Source organism: Penicillium robsamsonii (assembly GCF_028829455.1).
Source record: "Penicillium robsamsonii strain IBT 29466 chromosome Unknown utg000001l_segment0_segment0, whole genome shotgun sequence".
In the NCBI taxonomy this organism is placed as follows: domain Eukaryota; kingdom Fungi; phylum Ascomycota; class Eurotiomycetes; order Eurotiales; family Aspergillaceae; genus Penicillium; species Penicillium robsamsonii.
This window is the reverse complement of record NW_026643219.1, coordinates 4,938,909-4,964,677: the sequence shown is the minus strand read 5'-3', so window position 1 is coordinate 4,964,677 and position 25,769 is coordinate 4,938,909. Positions and strand designations below refer to the sequence as shown.

The 25,769-nt window shown below is 48.0% G+C and overlaps 13 protein-coding genes across 13 annotated transcripts; 7 read left to right on the top strand and 6 right to left on the bottom strand.

Annotated features, from left to right (window-relative positions):
- Positions 1-498: 498 nt before the first annotated feature.
- On the bottom strand, positions 499-970 carry N7447_001953 (uncharacterized protein; the record flags this gene model as incomplete). The annotated part of the gene is made up of 3 exons (XM_057226229.1): positions 499-763; positions 809-902; positions 940-970. 3 exons carry the CDS (start codon positions 968-970, stop codon positions 499-501), a joined length of 390 nt encoding a protein of 129 aa, XP_057090245.1.
- Positions 971-2,219: 1,249 nt separating this feature from the next.
- Positions 2,220-4,177, bottom strand: N7447_001952 (arginyltransferase; the record flags this gene model as incomplete). Its single annotated transcript, XM_057226228.1, has 9 exons — positions 2,220-2,345; positions 2,410-2,660; positions 2,746-2,811; positions 2,871-2,968; positions 3,031-3,435; positions 3,493-3,678; positions 3,731-3,806; positions 3,889-3,933; positions 4,123-4,177. The coding sequence occupies 9 exons, from the start codon at positions 4,175-4,177 to the stop codon at positions 2,220-2,222; spliced, it is 1,308 nt and encodes a 435-aa protein (XP_057090244.1).
- Positions 4,178-5,225: 1,048 nt separating this feature from the next.
- N7447_001951 (NUDIX hydrolase) lies at positions 5,226-5,839 on the top strand (the record flags this gene model as incomplete). The annotated part of the gene is made up of 2 exons (XM_057226227.1): positions 5,226-5,300; positions 5,412-5,839. The coding sequence occupies exons 1-2, from the start codon at positions 5,252-5,254 to the stop codon at positions 5,837-5,839; spliced, it is 477 nt and encodes a 158-aa protein (XP_057090243.1). The 5' UTR covers positions 5,226-5,251.
- An 865-nt stretch (positions 5,840-6,704) lies between these two features.
- N7447_001950 (DNA-directed RNA polymerase II core subunit RPB3) lies at positions 6,705-7,839 on the top strand (the record flags this gene model as incomplete). The annotated part of the gene is made up of 3 exons (XM_057226226.1): positions 6,705-6,758; positions 6,814-7,379; positions 7,452-7,839. 3 exons carry the CDS (start codon positions 6,705-6,707, stop codon positions 7,837-7,839), a joined length of 1,008 nt encoding a protein of 335 aa, XP_057090242.1.
- Positions 7,840-8,558: 719 nt separating this feature from the next.
- On the bottom strand, positions 8,559-9,410 carry cbpA (putative calcineurin binding protein; the record flags this gene model as incomplete). The annotated part of the gene is made up of 1 exon (XM_057226225.1): positions 8,559-9,410. One exon carries the CDS (start codon positions 9,408-9,410, stop codon positions 8,559-8,561), a length of 852 nt encoding a protein of 283 aa, XP_057090241.1.
- A 1,068-nt stretch (positions 9,411-10,478) lies between these two features.
- Positions 10,479-11,941, bottom strand: N7447_001948 (uncharacterized protein; the record flags this gene model as incomplete). Its single annotated transcript, XM_057226224.1, has 6 exons — positions 10,479-11,030; positions 11,080-11,198; positions 11,252-11,288; positions 11,341-11,469; positions 11,520-11,769; positions 11,832-11,941. 6 exons carry the CDS (start codon positions 11,939-11,941, stop codon positions 10,479-10,481), a joined length of 1,197 nt encoding a protein of 398 aa, XP_057090240.1.
- Positions 11,942-12,613: 672 nt separating this feature from the next.
- Positions 12,614-14,601, top strand: N7447_001947 (uncharacterized protein; the record flags this gene model as incomplete). The annotated part of the gene is made up of 9 exons (XM_057226223.1): positions 12,614-12,859; positions 12,913-13,085; positions 13,141-13,403; positions 13,454-13,619; positions 13,674-13,884; positions 13,933-13,999; positions 14,051-14,253; positions 14,306-14,341; positions 14,395-14,601. The coding sequence occupies 9 exons, from the start codon at positions 12,614-12,616 to the stop codon at positions 14,599-14,601; spliced, it is 1,572 nt and encodes a 523-aa protein (XP_057090239.1).
- Positions 14,602-15,092: 491 nt separating this feature from the next.
- Positions 15,093-16,919, top strand: N7447_001946 (putative methionine permease; the record flags this gene model as incomplete). Its single annotated transcript, XM_057226222.1, has 4 exons — positions 15,093-15,485; positions 15,549-16,277; positions 16,331-16,731; positions 16,781-16,919. The coding sequence occupies 4 exons, from the start codon at positions 15,093-15,095 to the stop codon at positions 16,917-16,919; spliced, it is 1,662 nt and encodes a 553-aa protein (XP_057090238.1).
- Positions 16,920-17,357: 438 nt separating this feature from the next.
- Positions 17,358-18,167, top strand: N7447_001945 (uncharacterized protein; the record flags this gene model as incomplete). The annotated part of the gene is made up of 2 exons (XM_057226221.1): positions 17,358-17,437; positions 17,489-18,167. The coding sequence occupies 2 exons, from the start codon at positions 17,358-17,360 to the stop codon at positions 18,165-18,167; spliced, it is 759 nt and encodes a 252-aa protein (XP_057090237.1).
- A 282-nt stretch (positions 18,168-18,449) lies between these two features.
- On the bottom strand, positions 18,450-19,607 carry N7447_001944 (zinc-dependent alcohol dehydrogenase family protein; the record flags this gene model as incomplete). The annotated part of the gene is made up of 3 exons (XM_057226220.1): positions 18,450-18,624; positions 18,686-19,043; positions 19,094-19,607. The coding sequence occupies 3 exons, from the start codon at positions 19,605-19,607 to the stop codon at positions 18,450-18,452; spliced, it is 1,047 nt and encodes a 348-aa protein (XP_057090236.1).
- A 413-nt stretch (positions 19,608-20,020) lies between these two features.
- Positions 20,021-21,136, top strand: N7447_001943 (uncharacterized protein; the record flags this gene model as incomplete). Its single annotated transcript, XM_057226219.1, has 2 exons — positions 20,021-20,042; positions 20,466-21,136. 2 exons carry the CDS (start codon positions 20,021-20,023, stop codon positions 21,134-21,136), a joined length of 693 nt encoding a protein of 230 aa, XP_057090235.1.
- Positions 21,137-21,959: 823 nt separating this feature from the next.
- grpE (mitochondrial nucleotide exchange factor MGE1) lies at positions 21,960-22,826 on the top strand (the record flags this gene model as incomplete). Its single annotated transcript, XM_057226218.1, has 3 exons — positions 21,960-22,223; positions 22,302-22,727; positions 22,794-22,826. The coding sequence occupies 3 exons, from the start codon at positions 21,960-21,962 to the stop codon at positions 22,824-22,826; spliced, it is 723 nt and encodes a 240-aa protein (XP_057090234.1).
- Positions 22,827-23,386: 560 nt separating this feature from the next.
- Positions 23,387-24,931, bottom strand: N7447_001941 (phenylalanine--tRNA ligase; the record flags this gene model as incomplete). Its single annotated transcript, XM_057226217.1, has 1 exon — positions 23,387-24,931. The coding sequence occupies one exon, from the start codon at positions 24,929-24,931 to the stop codon at positions 23,387-23,389; it is 1,545 nt and encodes a 514-aa protein (XP_057090233.1).
- Positions 24,932-25,769: the final 838 nt, after the last annotated feature.

Genomic DNA, 25,769 nt, shown 5'->3' with positions numbered 1-25,769 from the left:
GGCATCCGCGGCTGCGGGCATTTGGGAATATGGTGGCTTACCTGCTGTGCCTCTTTGGATGACTGCTTTGTTTTCTTTTTCTTTTTCTTTTCGTGGCGAATGGGCAGAATTGCGAGGAAAAGGGATAGAAACATGTGGCGCCAGCTGGTTTTACTTCACTTCATGGAGCCGTGCAGTTATGGGTTTCTTTTGTGGATGTATGAATGAATCTTCTTGCTGTTCATATCCATTGTTTTTTTGCAACTTTCATACAAGGCCTTGTTTTATATATAGAAGAGTCCTCTATACTGTTTACGTTTTTTACTGCCTTATAGTATCGTAGAGTCATACCTTGCGTAGCGACATAAGACAACTGAGGGTTACCTGAGAGTTATGAGAATTAAAACGCAAATTGGGTCTTGGTCTTTTGTTCATTTTCTTTCTTTGCACCAACAAACTCCCACTCCAAAGTACCCAAGCCCAGCTAGATAGGTTCACGAGGGTTCTAATTCCTAGAAATCACCGGGCAGTAGGCCAGGGGATGGCCACCCAGGTCTGGAATAGCTTAACCACTCTCCAGCAACTTTTGCTCTTGTTTCCACACGAGACTGCCAGCTCCACAGGGATGCGCCTGAAGAGAAACCCCTTGACAAATGGAAAAGGCAAGTGCTCGAGGAGGTTATGCGCCGGGTCAGTAGCATACCCTTCAACTGATACCAGGATGACCGTTTGGTCAACGGCGAACTGCTCATCAACGCAGAATAAGACACCCCCATTGAGCCAACTGCAGGGCTCTATTTAGATCTTACAGACAGTGTTCCAGATATACCTCAACTTTTCATCAGTCATTCCGGCTTCGTTCGTCACACCAGAATCGCCGTTCGTCCAAAACAAAGTCTGGTACTCAATCGGAAAGTATACATCTGTATCAGACTGATCAGACCTGTCGTCAAATCACACGTGAGCCATAGCTCTTCTTCTGCTTTGCCATCTCAACAAAATCAAACCTATATCCCATCTTCTCAAATCAGGCCAGTTCATCCCCACGACCTCTATATCAGTATCTTGGTGGCACTGCCAAAGCATAAAATCACTCAACGGTAGACCCCCGACGTACGTATCAAGATGTCTAACGGCGGAAACCCCATAAACCGTCTCCAATGCGAGGTGGTTGCCGTATATAAAAGCATTCTCCAGGGCTTTATAGATGGTACGGAAAAGGTGCATTGTATCAAGTTGGAGATGTGAGGAAAATCGAAAAGTAGATCTCAGCTTGTGGAGTTTATACAAAGCTCGAGCTTCTATCCTCGAATCCGCAAACATTTTTCACAAGCTACAATTTTAGACCGCCGTTTTTATTCCAGATACTCAATCCTGAACTGGCAACCACCAGGGTTACAAAAGTGACCAAATACTACTCATTATGTCTTTTGATAAGTGTCACTGGTGTTACCCTATCCTGCCCTTAGGTATGACTGAGGGCTGGTTTTGTGTATATGGTGTTGTGAGAGGTGCTGCTTACCGGGAAATCAGGTCTATTTCCCACCCATGGACGGAGCCTGTGCGCCGTGACTTTAAACCTGGTCGAGCATCTCCCTTTCAAGGGCCAGCGCATACGAGACACGATCGTACCCAGGTTCCAAAAGATGGCCCGGATGAGAGGGCATGAGTGGTAGGAAAATGAGAGAAGTAAGAAGAGATTTTGCGGACGAAATTTAAATACTAAACCGTGGCTTCCTAGTTAGGTAGGTACGCGCGGAGAGGAAAGAGCGATTGATCTCTGACGTTGGAACCTGAGTATACACATCACATATCAATGTGAGGGATTATAGTAGTTAATTTGTTATAGTCTATAAATATAGGACATACTTAAAGAATTACATTCAATGAGTGAGTTTTCTAGAGAGAAAGAGGTTGTTGATTCATTATGGAACAGAGTGGATAGGAGAAAGGAAGAGAGGAGAGATCCAACTAGCTACATGACCCCATTGTGGGCCCAAGGCCGACAATATAAACTGGGAGCTTCTATGACTCAAGGACGTTCGGTGCTAAGGGTTATATTGTTGGGATCTAGAAGAGACTATCTCCATTTGGCTGAGCTGACTGAATTGCACGTGAATGAATTCTTCTACACAATTAATCTATTCTGTTCCATTTCCTTTCCTGATCTTTGGAACCCCGATCAGTCTTCATGATGGTGAACATATGCTCAAAGCTTGCCCCTGAAATATCGTCTTTGATCAACCGAGCAAGTCCACTGCGCTGTTTCGGACAATCTTAGGACCCAGGACTGCGGCCAACTCGGCGACGATTCCCTTGATAGACATTGGCGAAGTCATTGACATGGTTTCCCATTTGACCAGATCCTAATTGAATTTAGTAAAGACGTCCCTCTGACTCAAGGGGTTCGGATAAAAGATAGATGCGCACCTTCATGTGAACAAAGTTGCCATTGAAGAACAGCAGCCAATGATCCAGGTCCAGTGCTTCCACTTCGGGCACAGTAAGAGCACCGGGCATACCAATATCAAAAAGGGAAACCTCCTCTAGGTTGGCGTCACTTTTTGAGACTTGAGGTGCAGGGGAAGACGATCGGTCCCGAGACAAAGAGACATAGGGACGGGAATTGAGTTTCTCTGTCATTTCCCCATCAAGCGGGTCCCAGTCGCAGGATTCAGGGTCTGAGTAACAGAGAAAAGGGTCAGATGTTGTGCACAGTTTTCTTGTGGTACAAAGAGTATGTACTAAGACACGTGTGGGACATACCGAGGATGTACTGGGGGCGGAAATTGGCCTTATAACGCATCTTCTGGCAGGTGTGAATGTAGTACCCTGTATTTTGAGAGTTAGAAGCGCATCGAATAGGGACTAGTTCCACAATTGCGACATACCCATGTAGTAGTACATATACTGATTCTCGACCGAGAAGGCAATTTCGCGTATGGCGCTCAGCTTGCCGATCTCCCATTCCTCGTATGCGGGATCGTAGCTGTGTGGTGTCAGCTTACCACATACTTTGGTGTTTCAAGGTGCAATCAGCCATCAGCTTACAAGACGTAGACGGAGCTGACACCGTTGGGGACTAGGTCCAATACTGCAACAGCAATGAGCTCGCCATCAAGACGATAGCACTGATGCCATGAACCGAGTTTCTTCTCAGAAGCATTGGTGGTTGTTAGGGGATTTGGCGTTCGCTTGATGCCTGCGCATAAGAAGCGTTGAAAGTCCTTGGGTTTCCAGTGAGAGACATCCTCTTTGTGGATGGCCGTTTGGTACTTGAGGAACAGCTCGAACTTTGCCTGCGACACAGAGTCACCTTCAATGGTGATTTCGAATCGGTGCGCTGGTTCGATGGGAAGCTTGGTAGCAGGGTCAATTGGCCGTTTGACGTGGTCGTACTCACTCTGGTGGACAGCCGACAAAAGGTCGAAATTGCACTTGCGATGCTTTTTCTCTCTATGGATTGGTTAGCAATAATCTGATATCAAATTTACTAAATATAGAAATGCATACTCGCGGGTTTGCGGACAAAGCCGGGCTGCCTTTCGCATATACTCGGGACCAAGGATGAATTTGTTCCACTTGTTGATGGCCTTGCGTTGATCGCGGCGGGGCCGGTAAGCGGATGCCTCTAGTCTCAAAGTATAATGAGGGCAACAAGACCGAAGTAGGTTTTGTTTATAGTAGAGATTTCCCGATCTAAAAGATGTCAGTCTGGTGGGTTACAGGGAAATTAAACCGGGGATCATACCGTCGCCAGCCGCCATTGATCAGCTCTTCATAATGTTCCGGGAGTACGGAGGTGGAATTGGTGTAGTACGATTCACCTTTTACATGTCAGCCTTTCTAACTTTTCTAGCCCTAGAAGAGAAAAAAAAAGGAAACAAAGTAGGGGTAGGGACAACAAACTTCCATCTTTGGACTTGCAGTAACCACACGAGTTCTTTTGGTAACCTGACAGGATATCACATCACGTTAGTCTTTGCATAAGAGGTTAGACGATGAAAGAACTGCAGGAATTGGCGTTGATATCCCCGCGGAATTCCCCCAAGTGGTAGCGCTCTGGGCCAGTGGAAGCGCCACGGGGTAACAGAGGTCTATCTCAGTGGTTCCCTGCAGGAGAGTGGGACGTATGAGACCTACCCAGTGGACGGAATAGCGACAGCTTTCGCGCGCGTTCGGCGTCAACCCGTTGCATCTTTAGTTCGGAGATGTGTTGGCGTGCACTGGACGTGAGTGATATGGGGGGGGGAGAGAGATTGAAAGTTGAAGTCGGGAAAGTCGGTGATTTGTAAATACGGTCTATACGGTAAGGGGCATATGTCTACGGTTTATGTGGACTGATGCGTTTTATGTCTATAGCTTTTTAAGCCGTGTATGTATCTCATTTCTTAAGCCACATAGCCGATCTTATAGTTTCTCGTCAAATCGGCCGAACTTCCCCCTTCTCGGTACCAGCAAATCCCGTAGGTTTTTGAGAGGCTCATTACTCGCACATTTGAAGGTTAAATTATAGGGCAACTAACTAGCGATAGATTACATTGAATTATATCAGATTGTAGCAAATATAGTAAATCTAGTAAAATCTAGCAAAATATCGAAACATCTCACATGGGTCTTTGATCTGGAGAGTCACATGACCATATAGAGTGAAAAGGAGAAAAGCCCAAGAGCATTGAACTCATTACTAGGACTCTTTTCTCTAGTGACTGTAGTGACTAGTAACTCTAGTGACTCTAGTGGACAAAGACTGTAAATATGTAAAAAGAAAATAATAAAAAATGAGATAAAAAAAAAGCAACCTTGACTCTTTTCCCGGACTGCGCCGCCGGTGCCCCTCCATTCCCACTTCCCTTCATTTCTCCATCCTGAATAACCTCCCATTTCTCAGATCTTCTTTTCAAAACCATGCCTATTTCCACTTACTACTCCAATCCCCCGTCAGGCATAAACGGGAAGACCTGATCTCCATTGACTTCGCAACATCCAAAGGGAAAAAAAAAAAAAATCCCCTCCCCCCCCCCCGACCGCCCTCACGCTGTACTCCCGCTCCTCTACACCACCCTCAGACACCTGGAGCTTTCACTCTCACCTCAGAGACCTGACAGGCTCCGAGGGAGCTTGATAGAGCATCATCTATTGGATTTTCCTTGATCTTTTTGATATCCCTGGTCTTTCCTTTTTTTCTCTCTTTCTTCATTTCCCCGGGGACTTTCCTTTCTCCCCACTCAAATCTCGGAGTAAATCCAAGGATATTCGATTGTCTATCACAATGGCTCAAATACGATCTATGGAAGCCCGCGTTGGGCGGAAAAACCAACGTGAGTTATCGCTGATGTTGCTTTGCGGCTGCGCACGTGGGGGGAGGGGAGACCCGTCCCCCTTACGTCTACACCGTCCCTGTGTTTCCTGACTCTAACGGCTTGTCATAGGGTACGGTTCAAAAGGCGAGCGACTGGTAGCCGGCGTTGTCCCTATTTCCGCCGACAAGACCAAAGTCCTCATGATTCAGTCCGCAGGACCCGGAGGTTGGGTGCTCCCCAAGGGTGGATGGGAGCTCGATGAAAAAACCGCAGAGCAGGCTGCATGCCGTGAGGCCTGGGAGGAAGCCGGTGTCATCTGCATTGTCATCAGAGATCTGGGACTCATCCCAGACATGAGACCGTCCGGCCTTCTCACGGCGCAAGCGCCCAAAGCCTCATATCAGTTCTTTGAAGTCTCCGTCGAGCGAGAGGAAACCGAATGGCCCGAGATGCACAAGCGGAAACGGCAATGGGTGGCTTATGCCCAAGCGGCCACTGCCCTCGCGAATCGACCCGAGTTGCTTGAAGCGTTGAATCGCAGCTCGTTGAAGCGGTAGCCCCTATCGCGTGCACATTCACTTCTCTTACACATCGACCTCTCTCCCCTCCTCATTCTTCTACCTTTATGTGCATTGCTTTCCTGAGAGAGCTACTCCCTGATAATGACTCAACATGACCAACTCCAAAAACGGTGGCTTCGTCGCTTCTACTATTGGCTTTGTCTACCTTTTTTTTTTGCATCTTTTTAACGGGCTGCCGCTACCCGTCCTCTGTTTCATTTGCGAATGAACCATCTGAGTCCGCGTGCTTTGCTTTGTCTCGCTCTGGTAGACGCTTTTTGCAAATAGGCTTGAGGGCTTTGGGACATTCTTGCATTGATACTGGAGGGTCCCTTGATTTATCAACTGTGGTTTCGGACTATTTTATCTGAATCCATTGCTTGCACTGTTTCACTTGCCAGATTTGGGTCGAGCGCACTTCCCTTAGTTCTAGATACCAGTCTTTTGCATGGCTTTTTGGATGCTGGGTCCAGTGTCTACACCCAGCAACTGAATCAAATCTGAACCACTCCATCCACTCTCTAAATCGAGAAGGAGAAGAAGGGAATGAATATGCGAAGGTATTTATTATAACTGTAAATGTAAATGTAAAAAATAACGAACGACTTGATATTGGCACTTTTCAGAGGTGTGACCCGATTAGGCAAAGCGCAAAAAGCTGTCTCCGAGGGAGCAAATCCGCGTGCCCTCAAGCCAACAACTTCGCGCTCGAATCATCTACCACACCAGTTCTCATTGCCCTCTCATTCATCACTGCCCCTCGTACTCTTCAACGTACCCCCTTAATTTTATGAACCGCGGATAAACACCTCCAGCTCAAGACAAGGGTGGCGGCGAGCAGCGCTGCCGCATACATACCAACATGGATTACGAAATGGATCTCGAGCCCACAGGGCCCCAAGTGACAGTCCGCGAAGTAAGCCGAGAGACTTCCACAGAGTAGCAGGATAGAAAACTCACAAATCCCACAGGCGGAGCCCTACCGCGTCGACTTCAGACTGACTGCAGTCGACCTCGCATTCGCCAACTCCCTCCGACGAACCATCCTTGCTGAAGTGCCCACTTTGGCACTCGACCTGATCGAAATCGAAAGTAACACCTCAGTCCTCCCCGACGAGTTCCTCGCCCACCGCCTCGGCATGATCCCCTTGAACTCGTACAACTGCGACCAAGACCTCGACTACACACGAGACTGCGACTGCGAAGATCACTGTGTGCGCTGCAGCGTGACGCTGTCTCTGCATGCGCGATGCGGTAGCGGCATCATGTCCGTCTACGCGCGGGATCTGATTGTCGTCGGCGAGCGGATCAACGAGAAGATTGGTGATCCTGTTACCACTGACCCGGAGAATAAGGGTCCCTTGATCTGCAAGCTGCGTAAAGGGCAGGAGATTAAGATGACTTGTCTGGCGAAGAAGGGAACTGCCAAGGAACATGCAAAGTGGGCACCCACTGCTGCTGTCGGTTTTGAATATGACCCCAACAACAACCTGCGTCATGTGGATTACTGGTATGAGCAGGATGCGGCGAAGGAATGGTACGTATTTTAAGTGTTGCTTTGATATCCACGGGGTCCCTTGAATCTATTGGCTAACAACGACTTTTATAGGCCTGTCTCGGAAAACGCTGCCTGGGAACCCGCTGCCAACCCTGACGAGCCCTTCGACTACGACGCCGAGCCTAACTGCTTCTACTTTGATGTGGAGAGCATTGGCAACCTTGAGCCAGATATGATTATCCAGCAGGGTATCGTGTCGCTCCAGCGCAAGCTTGCAACCACCGTCTCTGTCCTCCTTGGCGAAGGTGAAGATGGACATGCCGGAGGTGCCGAAGATGCCGAGATGATGGGTGCCAATGACCCTGATGCTTATGAGCCACCTGAGGGCATTGATGGAAACATGACTGCCTATGGAAACGGTGCGGCCAGTGCTTGGGGCGCTAGCGCACAGACACCATACGGTGCTACGCCGTACGGACAGAGCAGCTATGGGTTCTAAACGTGCATAACCCAGCAAGAAAAATAGAGCTCGAGCATGCGCAATGGAGTTTTGATTTCCTGGTGAATTGGGGGCGCACTCTGGAGTTTTCTGTTCTTTGTATCTTTTGCAATTGGAGACGGTCTTCTGACCCTAGAGAATGGCTTGTCTCTGTATCTCAAATATCTATTTGTTGGTTCAGTGAACCTGAAAATACTGAATATCATGGACCTTTTGCTAAAAAACTACCGAATATCTTTGTAGAAGGGATACTGCATCATGCGCGTTGAAACAATCTAAATAGCAAGCAGGTAGTGCCCCTAGACTACTAACCAAGCATGCAACTCCACATACTCTTGTCTCTTGACATAAGTCGTTGAGCTAGAACTATGCGAGGACTTATTCGGAGCAGAGTGTGGCGTACTATATAATGTGCTTATGTCAAAAAGGATGCCTGAGCTCACTACCCAGACGTCAGAGTAAACATTACTATAGGTTATCAGATGCAACTACCAAGAGAGATCAGGCATGAATATCAGAGATATGTATTTTGAAATCTTATTAAACACAGTTCTGTAGAAAGCAATAAAGAGCAAGCTATAAGTCCCCAAATTGCTGAAATTCCCATCCTTTCCCAACGCCTGGCATGCCACGGATGCAATGACTATACACAATACACAACCATGCCTCGCTAAAAATCAGAATGCAGAACACAAAAGAATATCATCCCCAGAAACAATCTACTCCATCAACTCAACCGGCGGACGAGACGTCTTGGGCGGCATTTGGTTAACCGACATCTCAATCGGGCTCATCTCAGAATCCATATCCACATCCTCAGCATCCAGCGTCATATCCTCAACCATAACAGCCGGAAGATTGGGACTATTGCCATGGTCTTCTGGGTTGTAGATGATGGTGCTGCTCCTGCTGCGCTGCTGGGAGCCCGCAACCGGCCAGCTCGACGTGCGCTTATCAGAGGAGATAGAGACCGGCGTCGCGGGGTCAACTGCAGAGTCAGACTGCGTCTGATCCGTATTCAGTTGGGACAGTGCGTGAGCAAGATCCGTAGCGTGGACTTCCTTGTTGGGCGGGTCCTCGTTGCGCACGACCCATCCGTGTGGCGGGCTGGGTGGCGGTGAGATAAAGAACATCTTGGAGACTTGCGGGGCTTCGAGGAGCTTTGGTCGGCCACCGTCTAGGATTGCGGTCGGCTCGCCGAAGTAGATCCGGGGGTAAACGTCGCGGTTGAGCAGGCGCTTGCCGTCCAGGAGCTTGCGCACGGCGGTGGCGTCGGACTCGTTATGGAAGGAGCACACGATGCGGCGCATTGAGGGGAGTGGGGAGAAGGAGTTTAGGGGTGCCACAGCGGTAATTTGGTTGCGGATTTCTTCCAGTGCTGGCGGTTGGAAGACGAGAAGATCGTGGAGGTTGGTGATTAGGAGAGTGTTGGAGGGTGGTGTTGGCTGGGAGAGTCCGGGCATGTTGGCGATATCGAGGGATAGAGATGGCCGTGAGGAGGAGGACGGGGGTGAGCTAGTGAATTCGGGCGCTGAAGCCAGAGATCTGGGTGTCGAAACTGAAGTAGCCATTTCGTGTGTTGTATGGTTTGGGTTGTTTGGTTGTAGGAGGAGAGGTTGGATAAGAAGATAAAGGAGGTTGCCACCGGATAAGAACCGTTTGAGAGAAACGTTCTAGAATTTCCAATAGACTGTCAGATGACGAAAATGATTCAGAATGGTTTGGAAAGGATAAAAAGTGTCTGGATTTGCCTTTCTTTAATACAGAACGCAGAGTACAGACTCGTGAGGCGCAGCTATGAATGTATCGTCACCCCCCTGCACTGCCTCTTACATTCCACGCCTCCACGTTCCTGTCGATCCACCTGCTCCCAGCTTAAGCCTAACTCTTTCAGATCAAAGGGCTATGTGATCTACTATGCTTTTACCCTGTTTTGCTAAAATTTACTGGAATTTACCAATTTACCAGAATAAACTATAACGTTCTCAGCCATAGCGCTGTGCATGCGCCACACACGCCACATCCATATTGCATTCAGTTTAGCCACACCCCGTGACCTCTCAACAGAAACTCCGCCCCTTTTTCTGCCGGGACATCCGACTCAATCGAACACGGGATGACAGCAGTCCGGAGTACGATGTATACAGCGTTGTACGGAGAACTCTCCAAGACTGACCCTCATCCTTCGCCTTGCCTAAGCCCCCCCTTTGGCTTGTTATCATTCTGCCTACACCTTTAGGGCCTCCACTATCATGCATTGCCACCCGCAGTTTCTTCCCCAAGCCTTGGCCTTTAAAATAGTATGAGGACTAGACGCGTTTGCTTTAACTGCAAGGCTACTTAATTATTTATGGAGCACATGTTCTATGCCCCAGACATGGTGAAAGAAAAGCAGGCTATGGCACTGACACAGCTCTTTGTGGCACCGGCCCGCAAGCGTATGGACCCCAGACCATAGCCTTGCTTTTACTTTGGGCCGAATGTCGCAAAATGCACTCCTATATGTGGATCCCAACAAACGGATGTCTTTAGGATGTCTTACAATTGAAAAACTGCCAAGAAAAAGTGACTGAGCGTAAACACAATCCCTTCATGAGCTAAAAACTGTGTTGAATGAACCACGAGGCAATGAATCTATTCTATAACTTACTTCCCTGGAGCTGGGTCTCTCCGCCTATCTTTCTTTCCGGCTCAGCAAGGCGTACCAGTCGCTGCGCCCCTTCCAGTTGTTCAACAACCGCATTGAACGCAGCTTCGACATCGTGTTCCGATAGCCACACTGTATCTGGCCTGCCAGTCATTCGAGCAATAAGTGCCGCATCTTCTTCTTCGCGTGTCGCAAAAATAGTACCTTTCTTGTCAATCTGGCTGTGCACAATACGCAGCAACCGAGCCGTATGCGGCTGCCTAGTTTGACTGTACAGCCCCAATGCCTTGGAGATATTTCTAGCTGAGAACGTGGCATTTCTATTGTAGAAAACATGTTTGAATGCAAGGCCAAGGGCGAGTGAGTCGTCTAGTGCCAGCGAGCCTCCGGCTGCGAAGGCACCACCATGAGCGTGGGCTGCGTCTCCGACTAGAGTCACCCGTGACCCAAAGACCCAGTTTGGGAGAGCATCTCCCGCAAAATTGGGATAGAGATTTGTGGATGGTGTAAGCTCTGCCAGAGCTTTGACCGTGGGGTTCCAGTCCTATGGGCTGTGAGTCAGGTGAGCACGGATAGGTCAATTGAGGACGTACCTTGTATCTCTGTCTTAAAAACTCTACATTGCCAAGCTGATCCCACGCAATGCTCTTCTCCACCTCCTCTGCTGAGCGCGGGTCATCGTATGCACCAACGGTGGTGTACTGGTCCTTGCCTAGCTTTCGTCAGATCTCTGCAGAGATAAAATGCCGATTCTTTTTCACTTACCAAGCCGAGACGCAAAGAAGTTGTCTTTAGGACCCCACTGTTGGTATTGTTAGCAATAACTCTGACACTATCCAACACAGTTAACATACCCAGTGCATCGAATCAGTAGGTAAGTCAGGGATCTTGCCCTCTACCAACGAGGCATCAAACGTCGCCCTCATGAATACCTTCCCACTGAACCGTAGCTTATAATCCGGAATGAACGATTGTCTGACACTCTGAACTCGAGTTAGCAAAACGCAATGCTAATCAAACTTATATCACAAACCGATCGAATCCCATCTGCTCCAATAAGGATATCTCCGTGGGCACTACTCCCGTCTTCAAAATACAACGAAACACCAGCCTGGTCAGCTTCCGCGCGCGCAATCTTCTTGTCCAAATGGATTGATCTTTTGGGGACATGCTCGAGCAAAGCAGAGTGTACATGACCCCGGTGGAAGCGAGTAGTATGATGACGGGGATCAGTGACGTTGGCATGATTGTCTATGGACACGACTTGGTCCGTTTTCCAGTGGCTATTCGTCTATCGGTCAGTGTGCTGAACAGTACAACCTGAGTATATGTGACGACTTCATACCGGAATATCTGTGGAATTCCACTTGGGCCTCTAAACCCGACTTCGTCTGTTAGGGCTTTGTGTACGCCGAGTTTCTCCAGTGTGCGCATGCCCTGACATTCGATATTCATGATTAGATTGTATAATCATTTCAAGATAATGCGTAATACCTACATTTGGACTGAGCGCGATGCTAGCTCCTATTTCCAAGAGCTCTGGAGCCTGTTCATATAGTTGGATATCCAAATTTGGAAGATTTGATATGCGTGTTAGCGATATAGCCGTTGCAAGACCTGCGATACCTGCACCGGCAATCAAGACGCGAATGGGTTCTTTTTTTCTGTCATCTTGATACAATTGGATACCCGTCAACACCCACCATTTGCAACCAAAAGTTAGTGGCAAAATCAAAGTTCTTGTAGTTCGGATGGCGGCCACAAGCCTTTAAGCACGCCAACAATGCAGCGCTGACGCAACCCCGCAATGGCGACTTTAGGCGTAATTCGGGGTCAGAATCGCGTTTATACAAGTGAGGATTACGCTTAGATAACCATAGACTTCTGCCAAGTGAGGTACTATTGCACGACCTTCCAGATTAGGAGAAGACTACTGTAGACCCCGCAGTCCTCTTCCTTATCTGCATGGGAAGCTCTCAGTAGTGTGAAGACGACGGAGCTCAGGAACATTGCGCAATTGTATCTGTAGGTTAGTGAGCATCATAAGTACCGGTGCCGGGCTGCAATTATCTATGTACATTCAACTGAGTCGCGTTGTTTCACTCTGCGTGCCCTATATCTCACATTATGGCAGTAGCAAACCTCAAATCCGGCTTCAAGGCGGAAACGCACACCAATGAAGAAAGTGATAATGACTTTAACGCGCCAAAGCTCCCTGATCAATTCGCCGATGAGAGTTTTAAGCTGTTCTCGAAAATTCAAGTCACAGACCCCACCCCCGAAGAAGCTCTACAGATTCGCAACAAATGCTTATGGCGAATTTTGCCCTTTCTTTGCATTGGCTATCACTTGATGTATGTCGATAAGCAAACGGTATGTTATATCAATTTCCCAATATGAAAATCCAGTAAATAACATGCTCGCAGCTTGGAAGTTCTGCCATCTTAGGGATCATGCAAGATGCGCATTTGAACTCGAATCAATATAACTGGCTCTCTTCAATTTTCTATTTCGGGTACCTTTTGGCTGAATGGCCACAGAATTGGGCTTTGCAGCGGTTTCCTGTTGGGAAGTGGCTGGCTGGCAATTTGATAGTATGGTAAGTTCTTCACCTGTCAAATAATGGTACATCAGTCACTGATCAGCTCTAAAAGGGGCGCAATTACCCTCTTGCATATACCTTGCAACAGCTTTGCCTCTCTTTTTGTTGTTCGCTTTTTTCTTGGGGTAGCAGAAGCATCCATCGTTCCGGCATTCCTGCTTTCCATGTCCATGTTCTTTACTTATGGCGAGCAAGCCGTCATGATGCCGGTTATGTGGTCAATTGGCAACTCAAGTCCTATTACATCGGGTTTGCTGTCTTATGGTGTTCTTTGGATTAAAACAGGCAGCTTTTCTCCGTGGAAATGGTTCATGGGTATGTTTGTTTCCCGAGTATATCCTTCCGGTTGCTAACCTCTATTTTAGTTATCACTGGTGTCCTCACAGTCATTTTCGGTGTCTTCGTCTATCTCTTCTTTCCCGACAGCCCTATCCATGCCAACTTCCTGACACACGAAGAGCGTGCAAAGGCTATTCTGCGGATCAAAGAAAACCATTCTGGAATTGAGCAGAAGCTTTTCAAAAGATATCAGTCAGACCTCGTACCCAAAGAAATTCAAGATGCACTAACTGACTAGAGTTTTAGGTTTATCGAGGCAATTCAAGACCCCAAAACATGGCTATTCTTCCTACACGCCTGGTCCCAGGAAATGGCAAACGGAATAACAAATCAATACTCGCTGATCATCAATTCATTTGGTTTCACTATTCTTCAAACAACACTGTTAGGAACCGTGACGGGAGTCGTATCATTCTTTTCTCTTATAACAGCTGCAATCACATTGTACCACACCAAGGTAAATCAGGCCCGGTCATTTGATGTGGATGTAAACTGAGACATCCAGGACTGCCGAGCATGGATATCACTCATTGCATATATTCCAGGCGCTCTTTCAAGTATCCTTCTACTAGGTGAGCAGTTCTCTTCTTTTTAATGTGGTCCACTGCTAATTAACCCCACAGCCTTGCCCTGGTCCAATCGATGGGGTCTCATCGCTGGAATCTGGATTCGATCTACAACCGGTATCCCATATGCCGTTGTGATGATATGGGCTGCCAATGCGTCAGCGGGTCATACGAAGAAAACTACCGTCATTGCGCTTTATCATATTGGATATGGACTAGGAAACATTATCTCCCCGCAATTGTTCCGACCGCAGTGGAAGGTAAGTTGTTCGTTGGACCTGACTTCCGTTGTCATACTAACAACGACTCAAGCCTCGGTATAAACCAACTTGGATTATTTTGCTTGTGGTAGGTGCTGTTTTTGTAAAGCTATGTGGAACATTTGGCTTACAGCTCTTAAGGTCGCTGCAATTCTTCCTTCGATCATTATTATTACGCTTCGGATCTACCTAAGCCGAGAGAACAAACGCCGTGACAAGCTCGCGGAAGCTGATCAAGTTGCTAGCAATGGGATTGTCGAGACCGTCGGGTCGGATGGGGGAAAGGTCGCTCGAATCGTGGATAATAGTCAATTGGATTTGACAGACAGGGAGAATTTGACTTTGTAGGTTTTCATCAACTAATTGGTCCTGGGATCTACTAATACGAAAACAGCCGATATGTACTCTGATGAGGATACTTTCCGAATATATTCAACCTGGTGTTTTGGAAGCTTAGGAATTTCGAAGTTAGATGAATAACTGGGCTTTAGAAATAGTTACTGGAATGTTACTTGTTTTGTTTTGTCCCTCTAAATAATCCCCCGAGTTATATATAGTACGACGAGTCATTATTTTCGAATAGAGTACTCAGCCATAGTTTAGGATCGATTTCAACAGAGCGCAATAAGCTTTTTTATCTAATGTGAGTTGTACGATCACACTCCTATGGCGTCAACCACATAGCTGCAAGGATCCGATACACAACAGTCAGCCTGAATGACGTGCCAGCCATGATGATTTCCAAGCACCTATACCTTATCTCCTTGATTCTCCTCTTTGGGTTGAAATCATTTAAATGTTTGAACAATTTCCCTCGCGTAGCCGCTATAAATCAATAGTTGTTCAAACTATACTCTAACCATCTACAGCTCGTTATGGACATCCAAGAAAGACAGCCTCTCTTAAACCCATCAATTCCCTCCAACATCTTATCTCAGAGATCCCAGCCAGAAGCACCCAGCCTCTCCTCCGATGAGTTTCGTACGCCATACCCCGACACCCTACCAGGGACGCCCTACAGAAAGAGCATCAACTGGCCAAGCGCGTATATATTAGTCGTCTCGCGCGTGATTGGGAGCGGTATTTTCGCAACACCAGGCTCAATCGTCAAATCTGCCGGAAGTATCGGATTGACCTTGCTAGTATGGCTGATTGGGACGATATTATCAGCTTGCGGCCTAGCCGTCTCGATGGAATTCGGATGCATGCTACCTCGCTCAGGAGGAGAAAAGGTAAAAGACATTGCTGCAGCATTGCAGAGACAAGTCGGCTAAATTCGTTTACTTTTTGCGCAGGTGTACCTCGAGTATGCCTATCCCCGACCGCGGTTTCTCGCATCAAGCCTTATAACAGCCCAGGTAGTGCTTCTGGGGTTCACAGCGAGCAACTGCATTATATTTTCGAAATACACGCTCTTCGCGCTGAGTATTGAGCCCACTGAGCTTCAGCATAAGATGCTCGCTGTTGGCCTCTTGACTGCCATCACTATTGTTCACGGCTGTTTCTTGAAGACTGGCATCTTTGTCCAGAATGTCCTTGGCTGGGTGAAGATCTTCCTCATTGGCGCCATGTCCTTGACGGGGATCTGGGTTGTTTTTCTCCAGTTCTATAGAGATACTGATAATATCTCTCCAGTGTCAACGGTCGGCAGTTCATTGTCTTGGGATTCGATATGGGAAGGATCGAATTGGAGTTGGAGTCCACTTTCGTCGGCTTTGTTCAAAGTCTATTATTCCTATGCTGGGTTGAGCAACGTGAACAATGTCCTCAGTGAGGTTCATGATCCCGTGGGAATAATAAAGACCGTTTGTCCAACTGCACTAATCACAGCCGGTGGCCTATACTTTCTTGCGAATCTTTCATACTTCCTGGTCATTCCGCTCGAAGATATCAAAAATAACGGGGAACTGGTGGGCGCACTACTATTCCAAAGATTATTCGGGGACCACGTCGGAAAGATATTCTTTCCACTTGCTATTGCCATATCAGCTGCCGGGAATGTGATGGTGGTGACCTTTGCCTTGGTACGCTTTTGAGATATATGGAGTTGAAAGCTGCTAAATACTAACATTTTTAGGCACGTGTGAATCAAGAGATAGCCCGACAAGGCTTTCTTCCATGGCAAAATATTCTCTCATCCTCGCGGCCATTTGGCACTCCGCTAGGTGGACTTATTGTACACTATATCCCTTCTGTGTTGGTTCTCGCCCTACCGCCACAAGGGGACGTATATAACTTTATCTTGGACTTGGAGGGATACCCTGGACAGATGTTTTCCTTGGCAATCACCGTCGGTCTCCTTTTAGTACGATACCGGGAGCCTTACCTTCCACGACCATTCAAAGCGTGGCTGCCCGCTGTCTGGTTACGAGTTGTGGTGTGTTTAGTCCTGCTAGTAGCACCCTTCATCCCGCCGCCGAATTGGAAAGGGGATGTCGATTTCTTCTATGCTACCTATGCAATTGTCGGGATTGGAATGTGGGTGGCAGCCTTTTTCCATGCGAGGTTTTCTAGCTAACAAACACAGTGTACTCTTTGGGGTTCTCTACTGGTATGTCTGGACAGTGTTACTCCCACGATGGGGAGGCTACCAACTTGAGGAAGAGAAAGAGATCCTGGCCGACGGGACGAGCATCATCAAACTTGTTCATTTATATGATGGTTGACAGCGTTGACGACGCATATCATTATCACTTCATGAGATAGATTATTGACTTTATGTTCATGCCTGGGCAGACAGTTTTAGTTCATAGAATGCCGAGTCTGTCTGTAAGGGAGAAACACCTGGTCCTCAACGACAGTAAGCTGATAATTTCTATGACTGTCTGGACACACTTGTAATGCAGATAGAAAATGGGTGAGGTCTGAGGCTACAGTGAAATCACGCCAACAGACAAACAAGTCCTGTCTTTGACTCTTTCCCTCTTTCCCTCTACTTCTCTTCGTCTCCCTCTCATCCTCATCCTTCAACCAACTTCTTCACATAGCGAATACAGCGTACGGATCTTTTTCTGTATCTGTGTTTTCTAGAATCAGAACTGAACTTCTTCAGCAAACTTTCCCCAGCTCCTCGGGGTTGTCTTGACACAAATCACTGCTTCACCATGGCCCCGATGCCCCAAAATACTCAGAGGCCGCCTCCTCTATGTCCCGCCTGGGTCTTTTCCAATCACTCCGACACCCAGTGAGTATTTCCCCCCTCGAAAAGTTGAATGCATCTATCTAACTCAATTAGTGTTGTCAAAGATCGCCATTGGTTCGGAAAAGACTACATCCCATTCAGGTCCTATGTCACGGATATAGCTGGAGGCTCGGTCGAAGTCATTGGGATGGGAACCGTCAACCTCGCCACCATGAGATCGCCTACCCAGACTGATTCGGATACGGACGGCTCCCTCCACTTGAAGAACGTGCTACATACCCCTGCAATCCTCTGTAATATTATTGGAAGCCCTGTGACGGACGACTACATTATCACTTGGGGCGGCCCGCCTTCCTCAGATAAATCCGGTGAAATTATGAGCAAAAGTGGTCGTACCGTGGCCTACTTCAAGCCCATGGGTCAAGGCCCCAGCCTGTACCAAGTCCAACTTAGCGATCCTCCATTCGGTCATCAGTTCGGAATTTCACCTTTGCTCCGGAATGGACTCTACATGATTCATGCCTTCTGGCCCCAGTCCGAGCGGCAGAGGTTTGCAATCTTGAAAGCCTCCGGTCTGATTCGGGCCTCTGGCGTAGAGCCGCTGACACAATCCGAGAGTGGATGGTTCAAGAGGAGACACATGTCTGAGAATGCAATTCTAGTTGAATACGGGTTGGACAAGAAGAGGGAGGAGCATCAAGAGGAAGGTCGTGCCATCATGCGGATCCTGAAGTCTCATGCCGAAAACGCACAGAGCCCCCATTCCCGTTGAGAGGAAGCAATTTCTTTTGAAGGTGGATGGTGATTTCCCAGGGTTAGTTGCGGGAATTGTTAAGATTACCAGTCTCCCATGGCTTCATATGGTTTCAAAATACCCCAATTAAGCGACATATCATAATGATCATGCTTCCTTCATACATAGTCTGACAAACATGTAAAATGGATTGAATGTCATATCTGCCCCTAGTCCCAGGTATTGACTAGATTCTTTGAGCTCGAGACATCGTCCATGTAGTCACATATTGCAGTGCCTTCGAAGAGGCGAGACCTATGTCTAGATACGGAGCACAATCTTTCCAATCTGTTTACCCTGCCAAACATATTCAACAGCCTCTTCGGCTTGCTCAAATGGGAATATCTTGTCAATGAGGTCATTCAACGGCGTTTGAGCTGCTGATAGCGCAGCACAAAAGTCCTCCATATCATGCTTTGACCCTGCATTGATACCTCTGTTTGGCTCAAGTCAGACTCCGGTATCCAATAATCAAAGTATCATAGCATAAACCTCACCTCAAAATAGTCCTCCGATCGATAATGGCCGGGATCAGCTCCCGCAGGTCGTTAGGGTCCTGTCGTGAGAGATATCCGACCTGGCTGACCACACCGCCACGTCGAGTACATCTTATACTCTTAACCAAAGAGCTTGACCCGCCAGTTTCAACAACAATATCCACACCAATGCCGTTGGTCAACCTGAGAACCTCCTTGTCCCAGTCTGGCATTTGAGAGTAATTTATCATCATGATCGGCGGGTTCGAATACTTGGTCTTCATTTGTTCGAGCTTCTTGTCACTCGAAGATGTCAAAATTATCCGAAGGCCCGCTGCCCTTGCAAGCTTGAGTGCAAAGACACTGACCCCTCCAGTGCCTAATTCAGTTGTTAAGGTCGGCCCAAGCCTCAACTCCAGGAGCAGATACCTTGAATCAACACAGTCTGTCCAATACGCATACCCTTCAACGCCGACCAAGCGGTAACACCAGCGCAAGGAATCAAAGCAGCTTCAACCCAGTCGAGATAGTCCGGGAGCTTACACAGAGCATCCTCGTTGAAAATGATATGATCCGCCATAACTCCATCCTCGTCTGCTGCCAGCCATGAGCGCTTCACTTCACGCCCGGAAATATTCTCAGTATCCGTAATTGGCCCGGCCCTATCCCCGACCACCAATGTCTTCACCTTATCTCCAACTGCGAGGACCTCGCCCGCCGCGTCGTTGCCCAATATCCCATTTGGAACCACGGGCCAAGGGTTCCCGCCATTCGCGATGTTGGCGTCTCGGTAGTTAAGTGCGACGGCATGGACTATGATCAAGACTGCGGTCGGTGCAAGTGGTAACACGAGCGCTTCTTGGACAAGCTTTAACTTCGGCTTTCCGGGAGTATAATCGTCTGTTCGTCTAAAGGCGCGACGGTGGGTGATTTGGCCCGACATACTGTTTTTGGACTATTGATAGCGGAAATATTCAAAGTTGTTGAAATGGTTCTAGTTTATACTGAACATCCTTGCATGCCGACGTCACTCCAATATGCGGGAATCCAACTACCCCACCTTCTCATGATTTCTTTCTCATCGGAATTGCTATTCTAGTACGAGAAAGAACCGATGTGAGTTGCATATCATGTCTTGACTATACGCTCTTTCTCTGACATTATCTGGCTAGGATCTGGCTAGGAGAGCTGCTCTAGCCACAGCAGGCTTGATAAACCTAGACGATTGAGCAATGTGGGTAATTGTTAACTCTATTGGGCTTCAAGTACACAGAGCAAGGACCTGTGAGTTGTCTTCCTAGGGGTCACCCGCTTAGTAGGAATGGTAATATAGATCTTTTATCGTAATTTTCCAATATGTACGATGACAAGTTTCATGGTTAGACCTGTAGATATATAGATATAAGCCAAACAAGTTCAGTAAACAAAATTTCTTAGAGCCCCTTATGCGTTGGTATTACCTGTGTATTCAAACAACCGTGAACGCTTACAAACTCGACCAGATACATACTGGGAGATCATTGCCTCGCCATGCTTATTTACGTCATTTTCAATACTAACCTCTTATACTTCTCTGTGGCATCTTCCCTATGTCAATGACGAAAGATATATGAATTTCAAAATGTGCGATCGGACTGAAAAGAATGTTGGCTTCATACTTTGGGACTCGGTGGCAATATTTCATCATGAGTCAAAATCATGGGCGTTCAACACTCATGAAGCCGGATTTTGTACCCATCATAGAGAGGTCATTACATTCCAACGTGGGAATGCCGGGTCCCTGTTTACTCTCCCAACGCAGTAGCAGAATACACCCTGGGTCTGGTCATATCTTTACAACGCAAAATTCACAAAGCCTGGCTGCGGGTTCGAGAGGACAAATTTTCTCTCAATAGTCTTGTCGGCAGTGATTTGTACGGTCGAAATATCGGTGTCGTTGGCACTGGCAATATCGGTGTTTTGGTAGGTCGGGAACGACCGACCAAGCCTTGGGTGTGGCCACACGATGTTGTGGAGTATCCAGATCTTGTTAGCATCGGCGTGAAATATGTGGGTAAGGATGAACCACTCCACCACGCGGATGTGGTGTCCCTACACTGTCCTCTGCTACCAGACACCCAGCATCTCATCGACGCAGGCAGCCTGAAGACCACGAAACCAGGAGTGGTTATTGTAAATAGTGGACGTTCGTTGGTTGACAGCACCGCTCTTCTAGACGGATTGGAATCTGGACACGTGGGTGGAGCGGCACTGGACGTCTATGAGAAGGAGAATCCTCTCTTCTTCCGCGATTCATCTGAAAAGATCGTCAGAGACCACACCTTTCAGCGCTTGATTACGCTCCCTAACGTGATTGTGACCGGGAACCAAGTTTTCTTATCTCGTGAAGCGCTAGAGTCGATCGCCAACATCATGTTGTCAAACATTGCTCAATTCGAAAAGAATGACGGTCATGTGGAAAGAGCAACATAGTGAGTGCGTCGTGATCACAGGGTTGATCTAGCCGGGAAATTGTCAACCTAGAGTAAGAACCTTTATTAATGAAGCGGTGATCAACCATCATCTTACTTGAAAGGCATACTTCTCTGCATATTGAACCAGTATGAGAGCTAAGAACTTGTAGGTCAAGATCTCACATCAATCCTAAAAGTATTCGTAACAAAATGGAAACAGAAGGCCAAGAAGTAGAAGAAATCAAGTATCAAGGGCACTAATCCGAAGAGTAAAAAAGAAGAGTCCCTCGAAGCAATATGCCCGGACAACCGGCAGTCTGTGTTGATGTTTTGTGATGCCTGGTCGTTACGCTAAAGCAACTTGTACAAAAGCCATGAGCAATAGAACTCCGATTGAACACATATTGGAGTCGGAATTCTATCCTTTGTATGCTCGGGTTTGCAACGGGCCCATTGGGCGATAGTTGCAAGTCACAAATCAATAAAGTCCTGGTTCAACTAAGTTTATACAATGATCTGCGGTAACTAATTCGTGGTAAGTAGTGATAGTTGCCCATTGACTAAGCTGATAACCAATTTAATATCAACGTATTAGGTACCATATATCAGATCGAAAGGGAGCCATGATATTGTATGATGTTATGTGTATCATTTACTCTTCTACTAAGTCCTGATCTAGTAGAAGTCAGAAGAACCTTGAAGTCCTCTCGGCCCAGCGTTTTTCCTTACCAAGGCCAAGGCCAAGGCGGTCAGGTGATTCCCGATGAATTTTATCCGAGGACAAATAGTTCCGCATCAAGTTCACAGAGCTCCATTCTCAATTCCACGTCACACTATTCATAATGTTCCAACGAACCATCTTCAGACAGGCTCAGGCCGCCCGCTCCATTCTCTCCACATCTCCCTCCACTGCATCGCTGGCGCTGCGACGGACTACACAACAACCACGTATCCCGGCTATCCGGGCATTCGCTCCCCGGTCTACCCGTCTCTACTCGACAGAGACTAAGCAAGCCACCGAAACCGAGACAGCAGAAAATGCAGAGGCCGAGGACCCCGTCAAGAAGGAGCTCGAACAGAAGACCAAGGAATCCATTGAGTTCAAGGTAGGTTATTTCCCCATACTACTACGGGTAGCTCCGCAGCTATTTCGCAGACGAATACCAACCCAACCTTCCTATTAGGATAAATGGCTCCGCTCCGTCGCCGACTCCCGCAACCTCGTTGAGCGCAACAAGCGCGACATGGACGCCGCCCGTAAGTTCGCCATCCAGGGTTTCGCCAAGGACCTCCTCGACAGTATCGACAACTTTGACCGCGCGCTGCTGGCCGTGCCCGCGGAGAAGCTCGCCGTTGCCAAGACGGAAGAGAACAAGGACCTCCACGATCTTGTCGCCGGTCTCAACATGACCCAGGACATCCTCCTGAACACTCTCCAGAAGCACGGTCTCGAGCGCTTCGATCCCGCCCAGAAGGTCGACGGTAAGACCCAGAAGTTCGATGCCAACTTGCACGAGGCTACCTTCATGGCTCCGGCTGCTGGTCTTGAGGACGGCGATATTATGCACGTCCAGAGCAAGGGCTTCAAGCTCAATGGCCGCGTTCTGCGGGTGAGTGCCACCCACTAATATTCAAGATTCTAGAGTATTGTGAACTGACTGTTTTCTCTCTTATAGGCTGCCAAGGTTGGTGTCGTCAAGAACGCTTAAGTCGTCGGCAAAAACTTCGATTCTTACTCCTTCGATGACCTCTAATTCCGCATTTTCACTCTTCTTTACTTCACTCTGTACCATATGTCATACATCATGATCACGATAGGGTTTTATGCTCGGATATGGCTGGCTTTTGGACCCGGGAAAATTTCTCTTCCTTGCTATCTTTCTGCTTGTCTCTTGGATTCGGCTGTATGATACATCCCTTTTGCATGTGTCTGGAGGCGCACGGATCGTCTCATATTGGTGTTGTCTTTTCACTTGTTTCGTGACATCTGTGCCTCTTATGTCCCCTGATAACTCTCTCCTCGTCTGTATAATACACACTTCTTCGGGGCACTGTTATAGCCTTTGATGTCTTCATTCTCCTTCCGCATTTGGTAACCCCTGAATTATACTCTAATCTAATACAAAGCTGTCTATGTCTATATCTATCAGAAAGTTTGCTTAATGACGCCTATATGTCCATATTGGCCTAATGAGAGGAATGCTATATTTTACATATTCTCCATAATAATCACAGTATAGTACAAATTATAACCGAACAATCTCCGAGCTCATCTCAGCTCAACTCCAAGCTCTCCAACTAGCTTTTCACGGACTTTCAGATGCATCCCATTAGTCTCCTCATTCGTCAAAGTCCGCTCCAAGCTACGGTAGTTAATGCGGTAGCACATGCTCTTGCGCGAAGTCTTAGGATGCGTGAACTCGTCAATGAGAGTAACATCCTCAACAAGGTCCCCACCAATCCCACGAACAATCTCCATAACGTCATTCTCGTGGAAAGGCACACCCCCACCAGCAGCACTGCTACCACCTGTCACGGCCGCAGGAGGCAGCCAGAAAGCAACATCCTTATAGCAAGCCGGGTGCTTAGAGAAAGGTTCGAAGCGGGCAATATGGCCAGCGCGGAACTGTGACAAGAACCGCTCATCACGAGACCAGAACAGTCGGATATCAGGAATATTGAAAAGAAGCATAGCAATGCGCTCAATGCCTAGTCCAAACGCCCACCCAATCCGGTCCGGCACGTCAGAGTTGATCAACAGATCCTGCTTGATAACACCGCATCCCAGAATCTCTAGCCATTCGTCTTGCCAGAACACCTCCAGCTCCCAGGAAGGGCTGGTGAACGGGAAGTAAGCCTCGACCCAACGCACTTTGAGCGGCTCCTGCTCCACGCCACCGTTACTCGCTGCAGCGGCCTTGCTCGCTTCTGTGAAGATCTTAATCACCATCCGCTCGAGGGAACGCTTGAGGTGAGCGCCGACAGCCTCGACCTCCTCGGCGCTGTGGTGCTCGTCTTGCAGCGGGTTCCGCTGCGCGTGGATAGTCGGGTTCGGGTCCTCGACCACAACGTCGTGGCGCGGGATCTTCTCTACGTCTGCCATGATCTTTGCTGCTGTTTCGGCCGATGCGGAGAGCGGGTCTGTCGCGGGCCGCTTCCATAGCATCGCACCCTCCATCTGGTGGAAGACCGGGTAGTGGCTGCGGTCGATCGCGTCGCGACGATAGACATCCGCGATCACGGTGTATCCGACCTCCTCGGGACGGGTGTGCTCATTGCGGGCAATTTGCTGGAAATACGCCTGCTGGTGTGCACTTGTGTGGGTGCGCAGCACGGTCTTGTCGTTCACGTAGTAGGTATCCGTGCGGCTGCGGCCCGGGTGGTCTGGGGGGAAGCCGAGGACGTCGAAGTTTTGTCTTGTTGAGACAACGGGGTTCTTCTCTGAGTAGTTGCCATAGCTGGGAGCTGCGAATTGGCTTTCAATGAGTTTGCGGGTAATCGCGAGAGGGTGGTTGTCGTCGAGATAGAGTCGTCGTCCGATATGGGATAGGATTGTATCGGGGGTGTTGGTCCACTGGTCGGTTGGGTAGGTCTCCCCTTCAAGTTTGAGGCTCGACTTTTGCTGGGGTGTTTTAGAGGTAGTGCTTGGTTTCGGTTCACTCCGGCGAGCTGTGGTTGAGCTCCATTCGCGGTTGCGGGAAAGAATGGGAGTCAGTGTGAGGGAGCGCGAAATGGCGGTTTGGGGTCGGATTGAGGTAATTGACCAACGGCCACTGCTTGCACGCAGGGCTCGACCGGTAGCGAATAGCCTCATGGTTGCGTTGGACGTCTGGTGTGAGAATTGTCTATCAACACTATCAACACATGTTTCGGGTCGGCGAAATTAGTTCCCGAAGTACATTTATCGATTCAATCTGCAAAACTAAAAAACTATAGAAAGCTTAGCATTTACCTCTTTCTAGAAGAGAGAGGCTCATAATGTTAATATGTTTACATTCTGTACAGTTGCTACAGCTGGCAGCCCCAGCCATTTCAGCCTCCAGATGTCTAAATCGAGGTTCTCTGTCCACTATGCAGATCATCACTTTATGGATTATAACTACATCTGTTTTAGTGCACATACTTAGCTCCGAACAAAATCAAGTACTATAGCTGAGATTGAGTCCTGTTTAGGTCTTTCGTTTTTATTTTTATCCGTGACTACGATTGAATACAAATACTGTAGCATTTGCGCTGAGAGAATACCCGGACAACAATACATTGAACCAAAGTAGCCCTAGATCTAGTCATTAGGATATCTCACACCTTTTATACCCGGGTTACCTCACCCACAGCCATAATCCTTGCCCAGGCAGCCTTTATGCATATGGTGTTCTGCCCGTGTTCTGCCCCTCCGGGCTGCACCCCTCCATGGAAGTCCGAATCCAACCGACCAATATCCGTAAAAACTCCGAATATTCCCATGATAGCTGATCTCGTCATCTATCAGCTGCTCTGTTGAAGCAATTATAACGGTTATATGCCGCCAAGATACCCTCGGCATCCATTTCAACGACCGAAGAAGGCGATATACAGGGATCCCTGAAGGATCTAGGCCAGGGCTGTATGTTCCATACAAGAGATGTCCGGCGCAAAGGAAAAGACTGCAAAAC